This window comes from Sesamum indicum, linkage group LG12, assembly GCF_000512975.1.
Source record: "Sesamum indicum cultivar Zhongzhi No. 13 linkage group LG12, S_indicum_v1.0, whole genome shotgun sequence".
In the NCBI taxonomy this organism is placed as follows: Eukaryota; Viridiplantae; Streptophyta; class Magnoliopsida; order Lamiales; family Pedaliaceae; genus Sesamum; species Sesamum indicum.
In genome coordinates this window covers 1,717,563-1,735,316 of record NC_026156.1, presented here as the reverse complement: position 1 = coordinate 1,735,316, position 17,754 = coordinate 1,717,563, and the positions used below count along the sequence as shown (strand labels likewise).

General features: G+C 40.2%; 5 protein-coding genes across 8 annotated transcripts; 1 reads left to right on the top strand and 4 right to left on the bottom strand.

Annotated features, from left to right (window-relative positions):
* LOC105175019 (probable amino acid permease 7) lies at positions 120-3,156 on the bottom strand. Of its 4 annotated transcripts, none has more exons than XM_011097313.2 (8): positions 2,825-3,156; positions 2,558-2,724; positions 2,197-2,433; positions 1,882-1,975; positions 1,440-1,654; positions 1,142-1,275; positions 801-1,028; positions 120-660 (listed from the first exon to the last, which is right to left on the bottom strand). In XM_011097313.2, the coding sequence occupies exons 2-8, from the start codon at positions 2,673-2,675 to the stop codon at positions 259-261; spliced, it is 1,428 nt and encodes a 475-aa protein (XP_011095615.1). In that variant the 5' UTR covers positions 2,676-2,724; positions 2,825-3,156; the 3' UTR covers positions 120-258. The 4 variants fall into 4 exon arrangements, with proteins under 4 accessions (XP_011095615.1, XP_020553899.1, XP_011095616.1 ...); XM_020698240.1 differs by having other exon boundaries at positions 2,558-2,741; positions 2,833-3,156; XM_011097314.2 differs by having other exon boundaries at positions 2,833-3,156.
* On the bottom strand, positions 3,947-7,169 carry LOC105175171 (probable amino acid permease 7). Its single transcript, XM_011097518.2, has 7 exons — positions 6,986-7,169; positions 6,637-6,873; positions 6,331-6,424; positions 5,906-6,120; positions 5,623-5,756; positions 5,252-5,479; positions 3,947-5,108 (listed from the first exon to the last, which is right to left on the bottom strand). Exons 1-7 carry the CDS (start codon positions 7,104-7,106, stop codon positions 4,707-4,709), a joined length of 1,431 nt encoding a protein of 476 aa, XP_011095820.1. The 5' UTR covers positions 7,107-7,169; the 3' UTR covers positions 3,947-4,706.
* On the bottom strand, positions 7,823-8,559 carry LOC105175017 (oleosin S1-2). The gene has a single exon (XM_011097312.2). It carries the CDS (start codon positions 8,465-8,467, stop codon positions 8,021-8,023), a length of 447 nt encoding a protein of 148 aa, XP_011095614.1. The 5' UTR covers positions 8,468-8,559; the 3' UTR covers positions 7,823-8,020.
* LOC105175016 (small nuclear ribonucleoprotein Sm D1-like) lies at positions 9,210-11,706 on the top strand. Its single transcript, XM_011097311.2, has 4 exons — positions 9,210-9,367; positions 9,499-9,575; positions 11,034-11,225; positions 11,321-11,706. The coding sequence occupies exons 1-4, from the start codon at positions 9,354-9,356 to the stop codon at positions 11,380-11,382; spliced, it is 345 nt and encodes a 114-aa protein (XP_011095613.1). The 5' UTR covers positions 9,210-9,353; the 3' UTR covers positions 11,383-11,706.
* On the bottom strand, positions 13,486-17,410 carry LOC105175015 (probable galactinol--sucrose galactosyltransferase 1). Its single transcript, XM_011097310.2, has 13 exons — positions 17,220-17,410; positions 16,741-16,991; positions 16,564-16,654; positions 16,398-16,446; positions 16,202-16,293; positions 16,015-16,122; positions 15,781-15,915; positions 15,286-15,696; positions 15,040-15,181; positions 14,885-14,952; positions 14,662-14,796; positions 14,350-14,567; positions 13,486-14,213 (listed from the first exon to the last, which is right to left on the bottom strand). Exons 1-13 carry the CDS (start codon positions 17,408-17,410, stop codon positions 13,837-13,839), a joined length of 2,268 nt encoding a protein of 755 aa, XP_011095612.1. The 3' UTR covers positions 13,486-13,836.

Sequence of the window (17,754 nt, the reverse complement as noted above, 5' to 3'; positions counted from 1 at the left end):
ATTACATCGAACCGCGTAATAACATTAATTTTCTGAAATTCAATAATCATGCATGGATCAAAGCGTCGTGCTGTCCCATGTAAGAATGCCTGTAGCGTTGGAAGATCAAAATGGCGTTATACCAAATTAGATTACTGTTTTTGCTCCACGTGAAAATTCTTCAGATGGAATCTGTTTTATGTTCAGTATAGTAACCAGGTATGTTACTATCCCGGTATGAATCTGTTTTGTGTCTGATCCTATTTCATTGAACAGTTCCTAACTGAATCTAGCAGCCGCGATTCCTTGTATCGATCCAGCAAGAATGAACATATTTAGTAAAAAGCAAAGAATGCCGAAAGTCCTGAAAAGAATCCACTTGGTTGTCCAGGGTCCTATATTTTTCTGCCTCAACCACATTTCCACTGGGAAATATATGGACAATGGCCAAAAGTTGATGGTTCCCAGTACTCCTAGGACCTGGTTAAAGTAAGGGAAAACCATAGCAACTGCTGTTGTTGATGCAACGTAAGCCGTCCGGAAGCATAGCCTCTCAAGATTTAAACTTAAAGCTGGCACTGAGGGAAGTTTCACAGTGTAGTTTCTGTTGACAAACGAGCTCGGGGGAAACTGATCAGCCAGCCATTTGTCCACCACAGCAAATAATGGTTGAGAATACACCTGAAAATTGACAGCAAAAGGATATCGGTGAGCTTGTCAGCAAGAATGTTCATTCAATGTGGAGCTAAAATCAAGTGATGCTGGTTCACGGTTGTAGTGGGAAATTGCAGGTCTTTTGGCTGATTCACTTCATTGTTTACCTGATACCCTCCGATTAAGTGTAGAACAACACAGGCGTTAGCAAAGTTGATCAGCCAGTAGGGGCCATAGGTGCTGAATCCGGTCAAGATATCTCCTGGTGTTTGATCTCCAAATGCTGCATATCCAAAGCCTCCACAGCTGAGATAAAAGAAAGTGGTGATACAGACTGAAATTACTGATGCCTTCTTCATGATCTGCCTCTCTGATGGAGGTGATTTCAAAGTATCCTTCACATTGGCAAGTTTACAGATTAAGTTAGTCTGGTTATTCCGTTTATCATTTTTTTAATATTTAGACAGGATTATAACTTATATGCATGTTGACGTGCAAAGGCCTGTACCTGTATTTCAAGAACAATTATGCAGTATGGATATGCAAAGGCTATATCTCCGACTGCTTGAGATACTTGCCACACTTTCTGGATTGCGGTGGAAGTTGAAACTCCATAAATGCTACCCTCTATTACTTTGTTTCCTGAATACATTATTGACAAAAATTACAAAGCGGCCGACAAAAACGGACTTCAAAAGCTTTTTGTTGAACATGTTTATCATCTACAATTTTCCTTAATATTTTGTAGTTGTTGGCAGAGACAAGCTAGTATGATGCTAAATGACAGAACAGGTCGAGAAATCTACCTATGACTTTGGCAGCTCCAAGCCCCAATCCGATTGAAGAATAGGCAAAGGACATGATCGCAGCAATGACAGAGAGCCACTCCATACTATGAAAATTAGGTATCTGAGACATAAATATTTGAACTGCTCCAAATAACAGCATGTACCATGTACTTTCAGATTCACAAGGAGCATCATGTCCATGCTTGTGATAACAGTTTGATCTCTGTATCGCGCTGTATACCACGAAAAGAACCATACAGAATTGGTAAAACATTCTGCAGCCACTTATCTATAAAATGGTTGGAGTAGATTATATTACATGTCCAAAGAAACTTCATCTCTACAAACCAGTACTTAGCTCCATTTAGTATAGAAAACATTTCATCATACAAAAACTTTAAGGGCTTGGCATCGCAATCAAGAAATCAAATCCAGTCCAAGATAATGGTAGGAACAGCACCTCATGCAGATTGCGGTTGTGATAGTATACGCAACTCCTGTCCCATAGAGATTCATCTGTATGAGCAGCCCACATATCCAAGCACTCTTCTTTCCTGCAATGCCAAATCCTCCCACACCTCACATACCAACTCAAAAGCCCAAAACAGTTTTGAAGATCAGATGAAACAAGCAAGATGAGAAAACAAAACAAAAACTTGTTCAGGCGATCCTGGCAGTAAAATGCAGCTGCCCATATTGTTGTGTCTGGAGCAGTTTTAGACCAAATCCTGAATTACTCATACATCATTCACGAAGGACACAAATGGATACATACCTAAATTCTGTCTAACGGCATCAATATAGGATTTATTCCTGATAGGACCGTAGTCAGGGTCGGGAGATCTGTAGCAATTGCAGATGAGAAAAGTAGACACCAAAGTAACAGCTGCGAAGAAAACCATCAAAAGCGGACCCCAAATCCAGCCCAACTGCGCCATGCTCCATGCCAGAGATAGCACCCCAGACCCAATTACTCCTGTTATGATATGAGCCACTGCTGTCCATGTATTCCCTTCAAGATACAATTTTGTTTCCCAAGAATCAACATAAGCAATAAGGAATGCATTTGTAAAATCAAATGGGAAAATAAATTGAATGTAATAAATAAAGGGCATCATGAAAAAAAGATGACAAACCAGTTCTTGCAGGGTGGGAGTTGACCAAATGATCAGAATCTGGAAAATCATCGGCAGGCTGCGATGGGACGCCCAGCTGCAGTAAAGGGATGGGTTCATTCGCATCTCTTGCTCCCATGATGTTCTAAATAGCGCAATTTGTCACCAATGTCGTTATTTCAACTGAACTGTTTATACAAATGAACTGCGAATGGTTAGAGAAGTCAGGTACATGACAGTAGATCTGAATGAAAGCTTGGATTGTTTGGCAGGTAGGTTTGTTCGTACTCTTTTACCTACACGGCCCCAATGACATAAATACGCTACTCGTGATTCTTCATCAATCCCTCGCCATTTCTCGCCATTTTCTCAAGATTCCGGCGTCAGCACGACTCAGGGCTTTGGTCAGTTAACAATCCCCAGTCCCTGTGGGACTCAACTAGCCAAGAACCGTTTTAGGCAGAAAACTTAGATTGCCAATCAAACTTACATCTTCTTGTAATGCTTTTCATGTTAACATTTAACAATCTCAACTTGGTGGGGAGTTTGCGGTTTGGAGGAAAAGCGATGAGCACATCAAACTCAGAGTCAAACATGAGAATTTACACAAACGCCGAAAAGACGTAAGCCACCGACTAGCACATGTACATCAATATAGTTAAAATCCATATTTGGTCAAAATTAAATCAATTTGGTGGTCAAAAATCATTCTACTATATACCTGAAAAATTAGAAAAAATAAAAAAAAAAGGGGGAAGAAAATATGTTAATGAAAGATCTATATTATAAAAAAATAATTATTTTAATATATTAAAATTAAAACACTATAAATACAAGTTAAATTCTTAATTTATAATCAATGAAATATTTTAGTAATTAAAAAATATTAAAGAATACCAAAAAAAAAAGGTATTTGGTCAAAATTGAACCAATTACTGCTATTATGATATATGCCAATGTCATTATTATTACATTCATCTAATAATATATATGCTTCATAAGTATTAGCACAATTGTCTTTGATCTGTTAAGAGTGAGATCAGAAGTTTCTGTTTAGTGATCATAATAACACTAATGTTCTGAAATTCAATGACAAATGCATGGATCAGATGCTACATCTTACTGGTGCCATATAAGGGTGACTTTTAGCTCGAGGATGGCTAAAAATTAAATCAAACTGTTCGATACTCAATAAAAATTTATTTTAATTTGAGTTGTTAAAGTTAATTAGCCAAAATCAAACAAAACTTTTCAATAAACTTTAAGTTCAAATCAAATTTTTTTGCTAGATAAATTTTAAGTTGTGACTCGAGCTCGATTAGAATAAACACAAAAATAATAGAACATATTTCAAAATATCAAGATTATGAAATTTGACTCATATTTAATCTAATTAAAACTTGATTGAGCTTGATTAGATCAATAATCACTTAAAAGGTTTCTAGAAAGTGGTTGTTGGAGAGCGCTTCGCATTACATCAGTCTTGCCCCTCGGCTCCTATTCACCCTTTGTTCACGAGTGTAGCCAGTCACAAAGGGCGTTGAACCAAGCAGCAAATCTTCATCTGTGTTTTCCTAATCCTCCCTTCCCAAAACAAAGGAGGCGAAATTCTTTTTTCTTTCCACAGGCTACCTTAGCACTGTTTTTTTGGCACTCAGAGGAGAGTGGAAATAGTACTAGATAGGAGAGGGCTTCTCACTAACACTTTCGACTCACTCAATTACATCGAGCCTCTTCTTATCAGTCGAGTGGCTTCGGCTCCTTCAGGCAGAGAAGCGAATCCTGTCACCTTGATGTGGGGTCGGATCAGCCTCAAACGTTAGTAACTTAGAGCAACCTTTCTTGGAAATGAAAATGGAAAAATCGCAGACGCTTTCCTTAATGGCTGAACTGTCCGAAAGGGAAAGGAAAGCTTTGATATCAGAAGTCACTTAGTAAATCCCAGACTTGGAGTTAAAAGTTATTGAGCTATTAAGTTCCTTCTTAAAGAGCTTTCTCTAGACTATAATGGAAAAGATCGAAACAGCTATATACCAAATTAGGTAACCGTTTTGCTCCACGTGAAGATTCTTCATCCTGAAGCCTGTTTTATGTTCAGTATAGTGACCAGGCATATCAGTATCCCAGTATGAATCTGTTTTGTGTCTGATCCTATTTCATCGAATCCTTCCTAACTGAATCTAGCAGTCAGGATTCCCTGTATTGATCCAGCGAGCATGTACATGTTTAGTAAAAAGCAAAGAAAGCCAAAAGTCCTGAGAAGAATCCACTGTGTTGTCCAGGATTCTATGTTGTTCTGCCTCAACCACATTTCCACTGGAAAATATATGGACAATGGCCAAAAGTTGATGGTGCCCAGAACTCCCAGAACCTGGTTGAAATATGGGAATACCATAGCGACTCCTGTTGTTGATACAACGTAAACCGTCCGGAAGCACAGCCTCTGAAGATTTAGACTCAAAGCTGGCACTGCCGGAAGTTTCACGCTGTACTCTCTGTTGACAAACGAGCTCTGGGGAAACTGCTCGGCCAGCCATTTGTCAACCACTGCAAATAATGGTTGACAATAGACCTGAATATTGACAGTACAAGGATATTGGGTGAGCTTGTCAGCAAGAATGTTCATTCAATGTGGAGCTAAATCAAGTGATGCTGATTAATAGATCGTAGTGGGCACAATTGCAGTTCTTTTGGCTGATTCACTTCATTGTTTACCTGATACCCTCCAATTAAGTGTAGAACAACACAGGCGTTAGCGAAGTTGATCAGCCAGTAGGGGCCGTAGCCGCTGAATCCGGTCAAGAGATCGCCTGGTGTTTGATCTCCAAACGCTGCATATCCTAAGCCTCCACAGCTAAGATAAAAGAAAGTGGTGATACAGACTGAAATCAGTGATGCCTTCTTCATGGTCTCCCTCTCTGGTGGAGGTGATTTCAAAGTATCCTTCACATTTGGAAAGTTTACGGATTAAGTTAGTCTGCATATCCCTTTTTTTCCTTTTCCTCGTTTTTAGACAGGATTATCCTCAAAAAATAAAAATAAAAAAAGACAGGATTATATGCATGTTGACGTGCAAAGGCCTGTACCTGTATTTCAAGAAGAATTATGCAGTATGGATATGCAAAAGCTATATCTCCGACTGCTTGAGAAACTTGCCACACTTTCTGGATTATGGTGGAAGTTGAAACTCCATAAATGCTACCCTCAATTACATTGTTTCCTGAAAATGACGAAGCGGCAGACAAAACAGACTTCAAGATCTGATTGTTTGACATGTTTATCATCTACTACTTTCCCTAATACTTTGTAGTTGTTGGCAGAGACAAGCAAGTATGGTGCTAAAATGACATAACAGGTCAAGAAATCTACCTATGACTTTTGCAGCTCCAAGCCCCAATCCGATTGAAGAATAGGCAAAGGACATGATAGCAGCAAGGACAGAGAGCCACCCCATACTATGTAAATCAGGTATCTGAGACATAAATATTTCAATTGCTCCAAAAGCCAGCATGTACTGTGTAGTTCCAAATTCACAAGGTGCGTCATGTCCATGCTTGTGATAACAGTTTGATCTCTGTATCGCACTGTATATCAGGAAAGGAATCATTCCAAATTGGTTAGAGTAGATTATATTATATGTACGAAGAAACTTCATCACTACATGGCAATACTTAAGCTTCATTTACAGTTCCAGATTTTAGTATAGAGAACCTTTCATCAAACAAACAGTTGAAGGGCTTGGCATCACAATCAAGAAATCAAGTTCAGTCCAAGATAATGGTAGGAACAGGAACCTCATGCAGATAGCAGTAGTAATAGTATACGCAACTCCTGTCCCGTAGAGATTCAGCTGTATGAGCAGCCCACATATCCAAGCACTCTTCGTTCCTGCAATGCCAAATTCTCTCAAACCTCAGAAACAGTTTTTGAAGATCAGATGAAACAATCAGGATGAAAAACAAAGGAAAAACTCGTCCTGGGCAATCCTCGCAATAAAATGCCGCTGCCCATATCTTTGTGGTTGGAGCAGTTTTAGACCAAATCCTGATTTACTCTTGAATTCCTGATTAACTCATTCACGGATATAAATGGATACACACCTAAATTCTGTCTAACAGCATCAATATAGGATTTATTCCTGTCAGGACCATTGTCAGGGTCTGGAGATCTGTAGCAATTGCAGAGGAGAAAAGTAGATGCCAAAGTAACAGATGCGAAGAAAACCATCAAAACCGGACCCCAAATCCAGCCCAACTGCGCCATGCTCCAGGCCAGGGACAGCACCCCAGACCCTATTACTCCTGTTATGATATGAGCCACCGCTGTCCATGCAGTCCCTTCAGAATGCAATTTTTTTCCCAAGAATCAACACAAGCAATGGGGAAAACATTTATTAAATCAATGGGAATATAAATAAATAAAGAGCATCATGGAAAAGAGATGACAAACCGGTTCTTTCATGGTGGGAGTTGACTGAATGATAGGAAGAACTGGGCAACTCATGGGCAGGCGACGATATGACGCCCAGTTGCAGTAAAGGGATGGGTTCATTCCTATCTCTTCCTCCCATGATGCTCTAAATACGCACTTAGACACCAATGTCGTTATTTCAACTGAATTATTTATACATGTGTGAACTGCCAATGGTAAGAGAAAGTCAGGTCTATTACAGTAGATCTGAAAGAAAGCTAGGATTGTTTGACAGGCAAGTTTTTTCGAACTCTTTTTACCTACACGGACGGTCCAGATAATATTAATACGCTCCTTGTAATTCTTCATTAATCCCTCATTATTTCTCGCTATTTTCCCAAAGACTCAGGGCTTTGGTCCGTTAACAATCCCCTGTCCCTGTGGGATTCAACTAGCCAAGAACCCTTTTAGGCGGAAAAGATTTAGGTTGCCAATCAGACTTACATCTTCTTGCAATGCTTTTCATCTTAACGTTTGATGATCTCAACTTGATTGCCAGTTTACGGTTTGGGGTAAAATCTATGAGCAAATCCAACTCAGGGGCTAAATAGTAAACTTTTGTTACATAAATAAAACTAGGCCACCCTTGCTTCACTCCAGGTTGTTTCACTCTTTTCCCCACGTTTTCTGGTCATACAGCTGACACTCTTAACTCATTCCAAGTTTTTAGTCTGTCCCTCTCCACTTTTACCCCCAATTACCTCAGCATTCTTGAACCTTTTTACCAAATTTCACTTTGCTCTTTAAATCTTTACCTGACATTTGGAATCATCATCCGAAACTGAAATAACCAGACGAATTATCAAAGAACAAGAATGACATAAACATGAATCTTGCAGATTATGTTCTTGTTTCAGCTCTGAAATAAACATAGTACAATAGTACTAATACGAGGAAAGAAAGATAAAAGAACTAAAACAACAAAGCCAGTCAAAATGAACCATCATTACATCATGTACAGATATATCTCGTTCCTGCCGTAGACTATGCACTCATGATCAGTATCCCAAAGTTCTAGCCTCTATTGATCAGTACGTTCTCGTGCGGGAGATACGGTTTCTGCTGAATATACCCTGCCCAATCCTTCCCCTGCTCCTCCTCATCGCCACCCTCGATCAACTTATCAGAAACGCCGAGACCGCTGCGGAACTGCACGGCTCTCCTGCTCGTAAACGAGCGGACAACCCAGGCAACCGCGGACACTCCCGCGACCGCCATGGCCCCGGCAGCCGCGAACCCGATCACCGCCAGAGCTAAGACGCACGCTGCGCCGAACAGCACGGGACTGAATATTAACAACAGTGGTGAGGCTACGAGGAGCAGAGTCACAGTAGCGAGGAAGCTGATTCCCATCAACGCGAGCAGTGGACCACCGATTATCACTCCAGCAATGGACGCGAGAAGCACCGTCCTCCCGGAGAAGTGGCGGGGCTCCAGCTCCGTGATGTGATGTTTTTCCATCTGGGCCGAGAATCTTCACTATGAAGCAGAAATCAGGAACCAAATGGAGCAATGGGAATGACAAAGATTGGTGTCTTTGTAAGCTTAAGGAAAGAGTAGTGAGGAGGCACGTGTCAGCCGGGATTTGTAGACGTGGATTCGACTTTGGACCTTATCATATAACAGCCGATTGTGTGTTGCAAATCTTATTTTACCTTCTGCTTCAAATCTCATCATTTTTCAGCATAAAGCTCCAACTTCATACTCTACTTTTATTCAAATAACTTTATGTAATATTATTTTATAACAATTATATAATATGAATGAGCAATATAATATTTTATTATTATCTAAAACTAAACCTCATATTCATGTAATTCCAACTTACATAAATATTTAAAAATATTAATCGAAATACCACTCCCATAAATCTAATAAATTTTATTCTCGTATACATATCACAATCGATATTGAAGTGCAATTCCTTCAACTAATTAAGTAGTTTATCAACCTCGGCTTGTTTGATTATTTTATTTTTCATGGTATCAAACATTTTTGGAGTAAAGTAGCCAAACACTACATTTTTGGAGTAACAGTAGCTGTAGTTTTATTTCAATAATAGATATATAATTATATTGTTATTAATTAAAGACTGAGCTTTAGGGTGGGTGTGGGTTAATTAATTAAGGCGAAGCATGGTGGGGGGACCCAGGTCCCCTCCTCTCTTCCCTGATGAAATGGTAAGAAACGCGAGTTAGTGTAAGAGTCGCATTGTGTTTTCTGACGCTTTCAATAATTGTTAATCTAATAAAATTATAGATGCACCTCCCGCTCCCTCCCCATTGTTTTAGATTTCAATTTTTGGAGCCCTAGCTACTCAGTAGCTACCCACCAGATCCGAGCAACGATGAAGCTCGTAAGGTATGATTAATCCCTCTTGTTTTCTTCTTTTTCTTCTTTCATTCTCTTATTAATTCAGATTGAATACTTTTTATATGTAAGTTTGGAATTGATTCGTTGTCTTTTTTTTATGGTATTTTCTTGTTGGGCAGATTCTTGATGAAGTTAAATAACGAAACTGTCTCAATTGAACTCAAGAACGGCACTGTCGTTCATGGAACCATTACAGGTATCTTCTTTTCGCTTAACAGCTTCTAGTAAGCATTTTGGTTGGCTTTGCTCTTGGATTGAGAATATAATTGGAGTGTAGTTGTTTCTCGTATGGTAATTTCAATATTTTAATTCTTAAAAGAGGCACAAATGTGGCGTTGAGACTGAGAGAATAAGTGTGACATTTTTTATTTTTTATTATTTTGCTTATATTCGTTTGCTTCTGTTTCCGCTTCCGCAATCTGTAGATAAGCACATCACTGAAGCGTGGTGATTAATTGTTATATTTCATACTTAGATGCTAGCATATCAGTATCTTCCAGTGCAAAGGATATAGTTTCATAAACCGCTGTCTGCATCGTGTCTCACCACATTTCTCTTGTCATGGTTCTTTACCTTTACCTTTTCCTTTTCATTTTCTTAATTTCCACCATCTACTTGCTTTAATGTCTCTACTCACCATATAGATGGGACCTTCAGTTCCTAATATTTTGAAACAGCCGATGTGTCGTCTGTACTAGTAGGTCACACTTTCATCTTGTGAAAGCTATCTGGCCAATGTGTCGTCTGTACTAGTAGGTCAGACTTTCATCTTGTGAAAGCTATCTTACAAGTTGTTTCTTTGCCACTATAACTACACTAGTTTGGGTTGCGGTTTCTTTGCCACTATAACTGCACTAGGTTTGATTGTGAATAGTCATTGTTATAAAGTACTCCTAATATACCATAGAGAGTAGCTTCCGATTGCTTCTTGCTATGCTCACCCGAGACCCTTGCATGCACGTTTGTATGACCATAGTCCTATTATTCTTCGTGATGTTTTCATATCATACTAAATGGAAAGCTTTTTGGTCTTTTAAGCTTCTACTTCAAAGTGGCTTCTTGTTCTTGTTCTTGTTCTTCTTTTTTTCTTTTTTTTTGTGGTTTTTCTTTTTTCTTTTTCCATGAGAGGGGAGGTGTTGGTACGAAAATAGCATTGGGCCATCAGCTGGGCCCAAGAGACAAGTGAAAGCCCAGCTCGTTTTTGGGATGAGGGGGCTGGATTGTTAAGCCCTCCTGCAGTAAAGACAAACAGATAAATTGTTAGCGAATATACCCATATCTAGGATAAATATCAGTACTATTAACACTTGTCAGTCATACTTGTAGATGAGGAAAATTAGTTCTATCTTTAGCAGCTTATAGTTGGGGAAGACGGAAAATGGCTTGGAGGAATGAATAATTGGAGCTTTAAAATTTCATTGTCTACCACTCCTGCAAATCTTTATTTTGTATCATTTTTTGGTGCTATCATACTACATAAAGGGATTCCTAAATTCAGTTGAAAATGCACTCTATTGGATATTCTTTGCAAGTTTATGGGGGTGGCTATTGTTGTTCTATCATATTTTTGCGTTTGTTATCCATGTCTTTTCATCTACACAGGTTAGATGTATGAAATGAATTATTTTAGTGATTGTTTTGATGTTTATGGTAGGAGTTGATGTCAGCATGAATACACATTTGAAGACTGTTAAACTCATACCAAAAGGAAAGAACCCAATTACGCTTGACCATTTGAGCGTTAGGGGAAATACAATTCGCTACTATATTCTTCCTGACAGCTTAAATCTTGAAACTTTACTTGTTGAAGAGACCCCAAGAGTTAAGCCCAAAAAGCCAACTGCAGGTAATGAAGTTTATTCCGGCTGATATTTTCACATTTGCTTTCATGTTTTTTCCATCAACTGTGGTTTTCATGTTCGTAATACACGTCATATACAGGGAGACCTTTGGGTCGTGGTCGGGGCAGAGGACGTGGTCGGGGCCGTGGACGTGGTCGTTAGCTTTTTTTTGGTTATTTCCAAATTCCAATATTTGGAACATCTGGAATCTACCTCCATATGCAAAAAAAAAAAAAAAAAAAAAATTGTGTTGAGAGTCCGGGGTATGTAAGAAATGAATATTAATGGCACTTTTCAACTGACTCTTTCAACTGCATATATTCCAGATTAACTCAAGTTCTCTCATTAGGAATGCTAGGTTTTTAGACGCCTCTGTGTAACGCAGTGAGTGTGGTTGTACCTAGCTTCTAAGATGCAAGTGTATGAACCATTAAGCTTAAGTTTAAATCCTTCTGAAATATGAGTCACTCTTTTGTATGGGAAAAAGTACTATGAATCAACTACTATGTCATCTTGGTTTAGTTCAACAATTTAGCTTGCTTTTATACATCTAGCATGGTTTGTTACATCACCACTCTGTTTTTCAAGATGCATGTGTCTTCTCTCCCTATGTGTCACTGGTCGCTCTTTAGGCAAGACGACCGTAGTGACTTGCGGAGGACGTGCAGGCAACTAGGGGATGCCCGGCATGTAGCTGCGCAAATGACCATCAAGTAAAGACTCTTATCGATTGGGGTTTTTAATACTGTTCATATGGAAACTTCATTGATGCGGGCATGCTATCCGCCAAGTCTGAAGTCATTTGGATATGGAGATATAAGGGCGTCGAGAACGCCATCATGTGCGCGAACAGGAGACAAATGCATGAAGTAGAGTGTTTTATCCTTGGAGATTTGCAAAACTGTTTCAAACGCAAGATCCTTGGGGTGTTCGGAACACCTCCAAGATATTTTAGAGTAAGACGATTCCGTTTGAGTAGGAAACGACGATGATGTTTCGAGTCTGCCAGATCAGTAGCAAGACTATGGTTTCAAATATTGCGTGGGCAATTCCTCAATGATGGATGATTGGATGAGGTTGAAACTCTTGGGTTATGATGTAGAAGTCGTAGGATACGCAACGGTTCAAGCGGCACGTGATTTGGACGTCAGTTGAGGGAGATACGAAAAAAGGTGTGCTATTTGGCCATTTCAATGTCTACTCTTGGAATAGGGGAAAATATTTTTAAGCCTATTATAAGGGGGAGATGCAGTGGTGAGCTCCAGCCAGCCTCCCCGTGTAGAACAGTAGCAACGTCGACAATAAATGCGCATCTCTTTGGGACATGTTGGGGGCTTTCAAGAGCCAACTCTAGGTATCTCAAATGAGTGTTTAGAGTCCCTGGAAGGTATAGGAACCGGACGAACGGCGTAGGACTAGGATGGCCTACGTTGGGCACAAAAGCGACCGAGATGTTCATGTGATGTGCAAGGTTGCCCTGCGGGCTATGGGATATTAGTGACAACACCGCTCGTGGCATGCACTATTGGGTTCTAGCCATGGCACGGGGGTCTAATAGCTAAGATGAGTGGTCGTGGGACAATACCACACTGTGGGCAAATTGTGAAGTCACGCCGAAAGACAAGAAGACATGTTGAGCATGTCGTGTGGGATCAACGCGTGATGTTGGCATATCAAATAAGCATCGGACTTATGATGCGGTCTTACTCGGGTGACGCATAGAAGACAAACACGACGAATGTGTGCGTCGAGGATGCACCAGGAGAGCATTGAACATGAGACGGGTGTTGCGGGCATATACGAAATGCTACAATGCAAAGGCTAAAGATGCTCCTTGCCATTAAGGGATGCGTCGGCAGGTTCCAAAATTGTGGGCAAGACGCATGGCGGCAGACTAGCTAGTTGGGGCAAACATGTGCATTTTGGATATGCGAGAAACAAGACAGTCCACCCCCACGTTAGCAGTTGGTGGTATAAGGATGTTTTGTGAGCCAAATTGGTTTTGTTAGAGCATTGAGCTGCTAACGCCATTTCAATTGATCAAGAATTCAGGGTAATGCAAAGGCTTTAAACTAATTGAAGCAATACGTGCTTCGATAATTATGCATTATTCGACTTGAAGTTACAATGTTAATAACCATTTCACGTATGGCATCATATATCCATTCAGGCTGGAAAATTATAGAACATTTAGTATGAAGATAAGACGCTTTCAGAATGAAGTGGCTGCAGATCATTGAAAGCAAAGCAGAGAGAACGATAATCTTAGGATTGAAGAAGTGTTGATCATTGAATATGTTAACCAGATATTCTGGGAGTAACAGCTTCGAAGCTGATGGTTTGGACTGAGATAATTGAGCTTGTCAGCTTTAATACTCATCCATTCATGTCTTACAGGGATCCATGAAACACCTAATGCCTACATTATGTAACCTCCTACCGAGTCCTCTCGATCTCGACATACACAGACAAGAAACAAACTTCGCCGTAGGAGACAACGCGTGGGATGTTGAAAGGGGCAAAAGAAAAAAGGAAATTGAAGGGAAAATTGGTACATTGGAAACAAGAATTCTACTAGAGAATTCGGTCTTGTTTGACGAGGTTCCATTAACTTCTTCACAGTTCAACAGTCACATCCCAGAGGTACATCTCCTTTTCTGGAATTTGCAAAGCAAATGTAATAAGCCCGGAAGCTTCATCATATTCAAACTCGGCTTCCTTGGCATCAACTTGGATTCTTTTCGGTTTCACAGATGAATAAGCTCCAAACATACCACAACCGCGAACTTTCATGTTGACGGTTCCAGGCTTTTCCGCTTCATCATTTAATTCTTTGATTGCTCCTCCAGAATTGAACATTTTGGTGAGACCAATTGGTGCAAAAGCAGTTCTGTTGGACAACTGCTTGACGGGGACAACCGTGAACACTTCATATTCTCGCGCCTTTAGTGTAATAGGCAGAGACGTATTTTTGGCAAGATAAACCAATTCTCCTGCAGCACAGAATTGTATATTTAAACGTCAGCACAAACTATCATTAGATAGGCTCTTTTTCTGTTCTGTTTTACTTTTGCATTGGGGAGGGACTGCTTTCAGAGGTATCATCATAATTGATATAGCAGAAAGTACCGTGTAAATGAGAGTACACAACGGCATCTCCGTTCCATCTATCACCAGCAACTCTTGGAAGATAGTCGACGTCTTTAGCTCGAATGATTCCGGTTATTGTGCCGGGTTGTTCATCATGAATGAGATTCTTCTTTCCGACTTTACACCAACCAGCTCCTTGGCAGTTAAAGACCCCCACAACTCCATTGTGGTCATTAAGATTCCAAATCTTTAACAAACTGCAGTGGAATTATTGTAGTTATTAGATACAAAGAAACTCTAATTGGATGAAGATCTTCAAAATATAAGGTTGAAAGGAAGTTTCGGCAGCACCTCTTTCCGTCTCTGGCAGGATCCGAGAACAGGCAATCACGTGTCGGTCTTCCTGGAAGTTTAGCCCTCAATATGGAACCATCAGGAAGTACAAGCTTCTTGAGAAGGTTAAAGTCATGCTGCCCAGGTTTGTCACTGCATACATATCCATTTTCCAACATAAGGAAACATGCTTCGGAAAATATATTATTCCATAACAAAATCTCATGTACGGTTACAACACCTGACGTATATAGCACAACCGCCCACAGCACGTGCAGCTCCATGATATTCAGCCATTTCATGCAAACTCTGCAATCAGATTAGTATAACTATTAGCACGGAATACGTATTATCCAGAAATTCATTAACAAACAGGTGATCAGGTCATCAGCTTACGTGAAACATATCCCAATCCGGCTGCATAAACTCCCCTAGAAAGATGGTGTTATAAGCAACTGATGCAATGTGAATGGTGTGTGATGCTGGATCTCTTGGCCAAAAATCATCTGATGCTCTGATGACAGCTGTTCGCTTTGCACTGCAAATATATCACAACTTGAGTCACCAATCTAGAAACTACATGAGATTATGATACAGTAAAACCAAATGCCCAAATGGAAAATCAGACAATTCATTAGTCACCTGTACAAGCCGTCTGTGTTGTGACTCATGCAGGAAATGATACCATTATCAGGGAAATTCCTTGAAATGGATGCCTCCAATGCTTGGTGGTACTTTCTAGCCAGCTTCACTCTTCCACCATGGCCTGCCCCGAGAGTTTCAAGGATGTTCTGGACATCTACTTTGACTCCATCAATACCAGCCGATGCAAGATATGAATGCAGCTCGTTGTAGAAATTATAGACTTTCTCAGGATTAACTAGTCCTAGGCCAGTCTTGGTCATGCTGTTTAAAGCATCACATGGTTCATTTGACTGAACTCCTGGAGAAGAAACGGGATAAGCCATCTTGGATTCGTAGTGTTCCATCCCAGCCATGCCAGGCCTGACACCACCCCAGTATCCCGCCAACGCATGCCAAACATATGCGTACCTGCACGGTTGATAATGCATCATATAGAATTGCTTTTGGTATAACCACAAGAAGTAAAAGTATTACAAGTGTCGGATGTCATACTTGACAGAATGCTGATCTTTAATTTCAGTAACAATGTGGCTAATTCCCATTGCTGGATCGTCTACCCTTTCACCCTCTTTCCCATCCTTTTGAAATTTGTGGTTCTCCTTGATATTAGTTAGCCTGTTTGCGAAGCTGGACAGGACAAAGATTAAACTAAACCGTTAGTCGAGAAAAGAGAAAAGAGAAAAGAACAGCAAGCACAAACAACAAAGATGAAATCATTATACTTACTTGGCCGAGTTGTCGGCTTGTGCCTTCTCACTGGTTGGATCCATGCCAACTGATTGCCATCCATCATCAATGATGACGAACTTCGGGGGAATCCCACCTCGCTCCAAACTGCAATAAGATATAGAATAGCTTCTTAGACGTTGTCGACATATATCATATGCTAGTATACTGTTGGAAACAAGGTTACCTCTCCAAACCCTGCTTCACTCCCTCCGCAGTGACATTAGTATAGAAAGCATCCCATGTACACCATCCAAACCAGTTCAACATATCTGGCATCTGAATCAAGATAACGTGCAAGATTTAGAATATGATCAAGTTTAAGACTTTCTTCCCCAGATTACAGTAAAATGGCAGTACGAGTTGGGTATGATTACTCCCACCTTTTTCCTCTCACGGTGACAGAATGTCTGCAAATGTCCCTCCACAGTCCTGCATTAATTGAGAATATGTTCTCAAAATCTCAACATGAATCTTAAGATGTCTCATTTTAGTTAATCATCAAAGATATGTCTGCGGACTTAAAGAGAAATTTATAGCAAAACATACTTGACTGCATTTGTGATGACGTCAAATGGATCTGATCCAGCTCCAACAAAAACTAGATGGCTCCCATCAAAATCTTGCACAGCAGGATCTCCTACAAACCTCAATTATTAACACATGTGAGAAAAGGAAAGATCCAAGTAACTGGAAAGGGTGGAAAGATAACTCAAAACCACGCACCACTCTCCAAACATATCTCCAGCTCATTGTTTGCATTTCCCTGAAGAACAGCCCTAAAATCTCCCTCTAAAATGGGCAAGAAAACAACATACAATGCCGATTCTTCCCCCCCTTCTTCACCAAAATGTGCACCGTCCCGTCCTTCAACAATCAAGAATTGGGTTTCAAAAGGAATGTCTTGGCCACATGTGCCCATCCTCTGCGTCATCCACCATAACTTGAATCGGAAGACACACATAAATCTCAAATCCCTGGAAAATCATTATCATACAAATCAGATCTACCATACACCATAAAAATTCAATTTTTCATAAATTCGTATAGAAAACAGATCATGGAATTTGCAACTTGAGATGCAATTGGGAAGGAAAATCCCTCCAAACCCATGACAACCCATGTTCTTACACCAGCTTAAGAAACTTCAACAAGATGAATTTTTGGCATGGCAAAAAATACAAATGAAAGAGAAAAGAACTGACTGGAGTTTGCCAACAGGGAAGACCCTTCGGCTGCCAATCTGATTAGACTGGACGCCGATGAAAGCTCCATTGGTCAAGAGTCCACCGCTTGCCGGCGTCACAATAATGTTCTCATGAACATCACTCAGAATGTTCTCTCCCAACACATTCAACCTCCCATTACTCACAGAAATCCCAGCCCCAACCGTCATCTTCTCTCTTCCTAATCCTCAATCCAAGAAACACCCACAAAAACAAAAACGAACAACTACAAAGATCAAATGAATCAACCCCTAAAGACCAAGAGCCTCAAAAACCAAGAACATGGACTATGAAACAGTAGCACAACAACAGAAGAGGAAATAATGTTGTTGTACAACGTAGTGGATGAGAAATAGCAGATGCGGGTTCGGGTATTTATAGGTAATAAACACGAGGGTCATGTGCTTTTCTGATGCAATGTCGCGATTCTTGACACATAGCTGTCCGTGAAATCCGGGACTCGATCGGCCCTTTATTTTGCAACTTAGAGAAAATATCTTGCATTGGCGGGAAT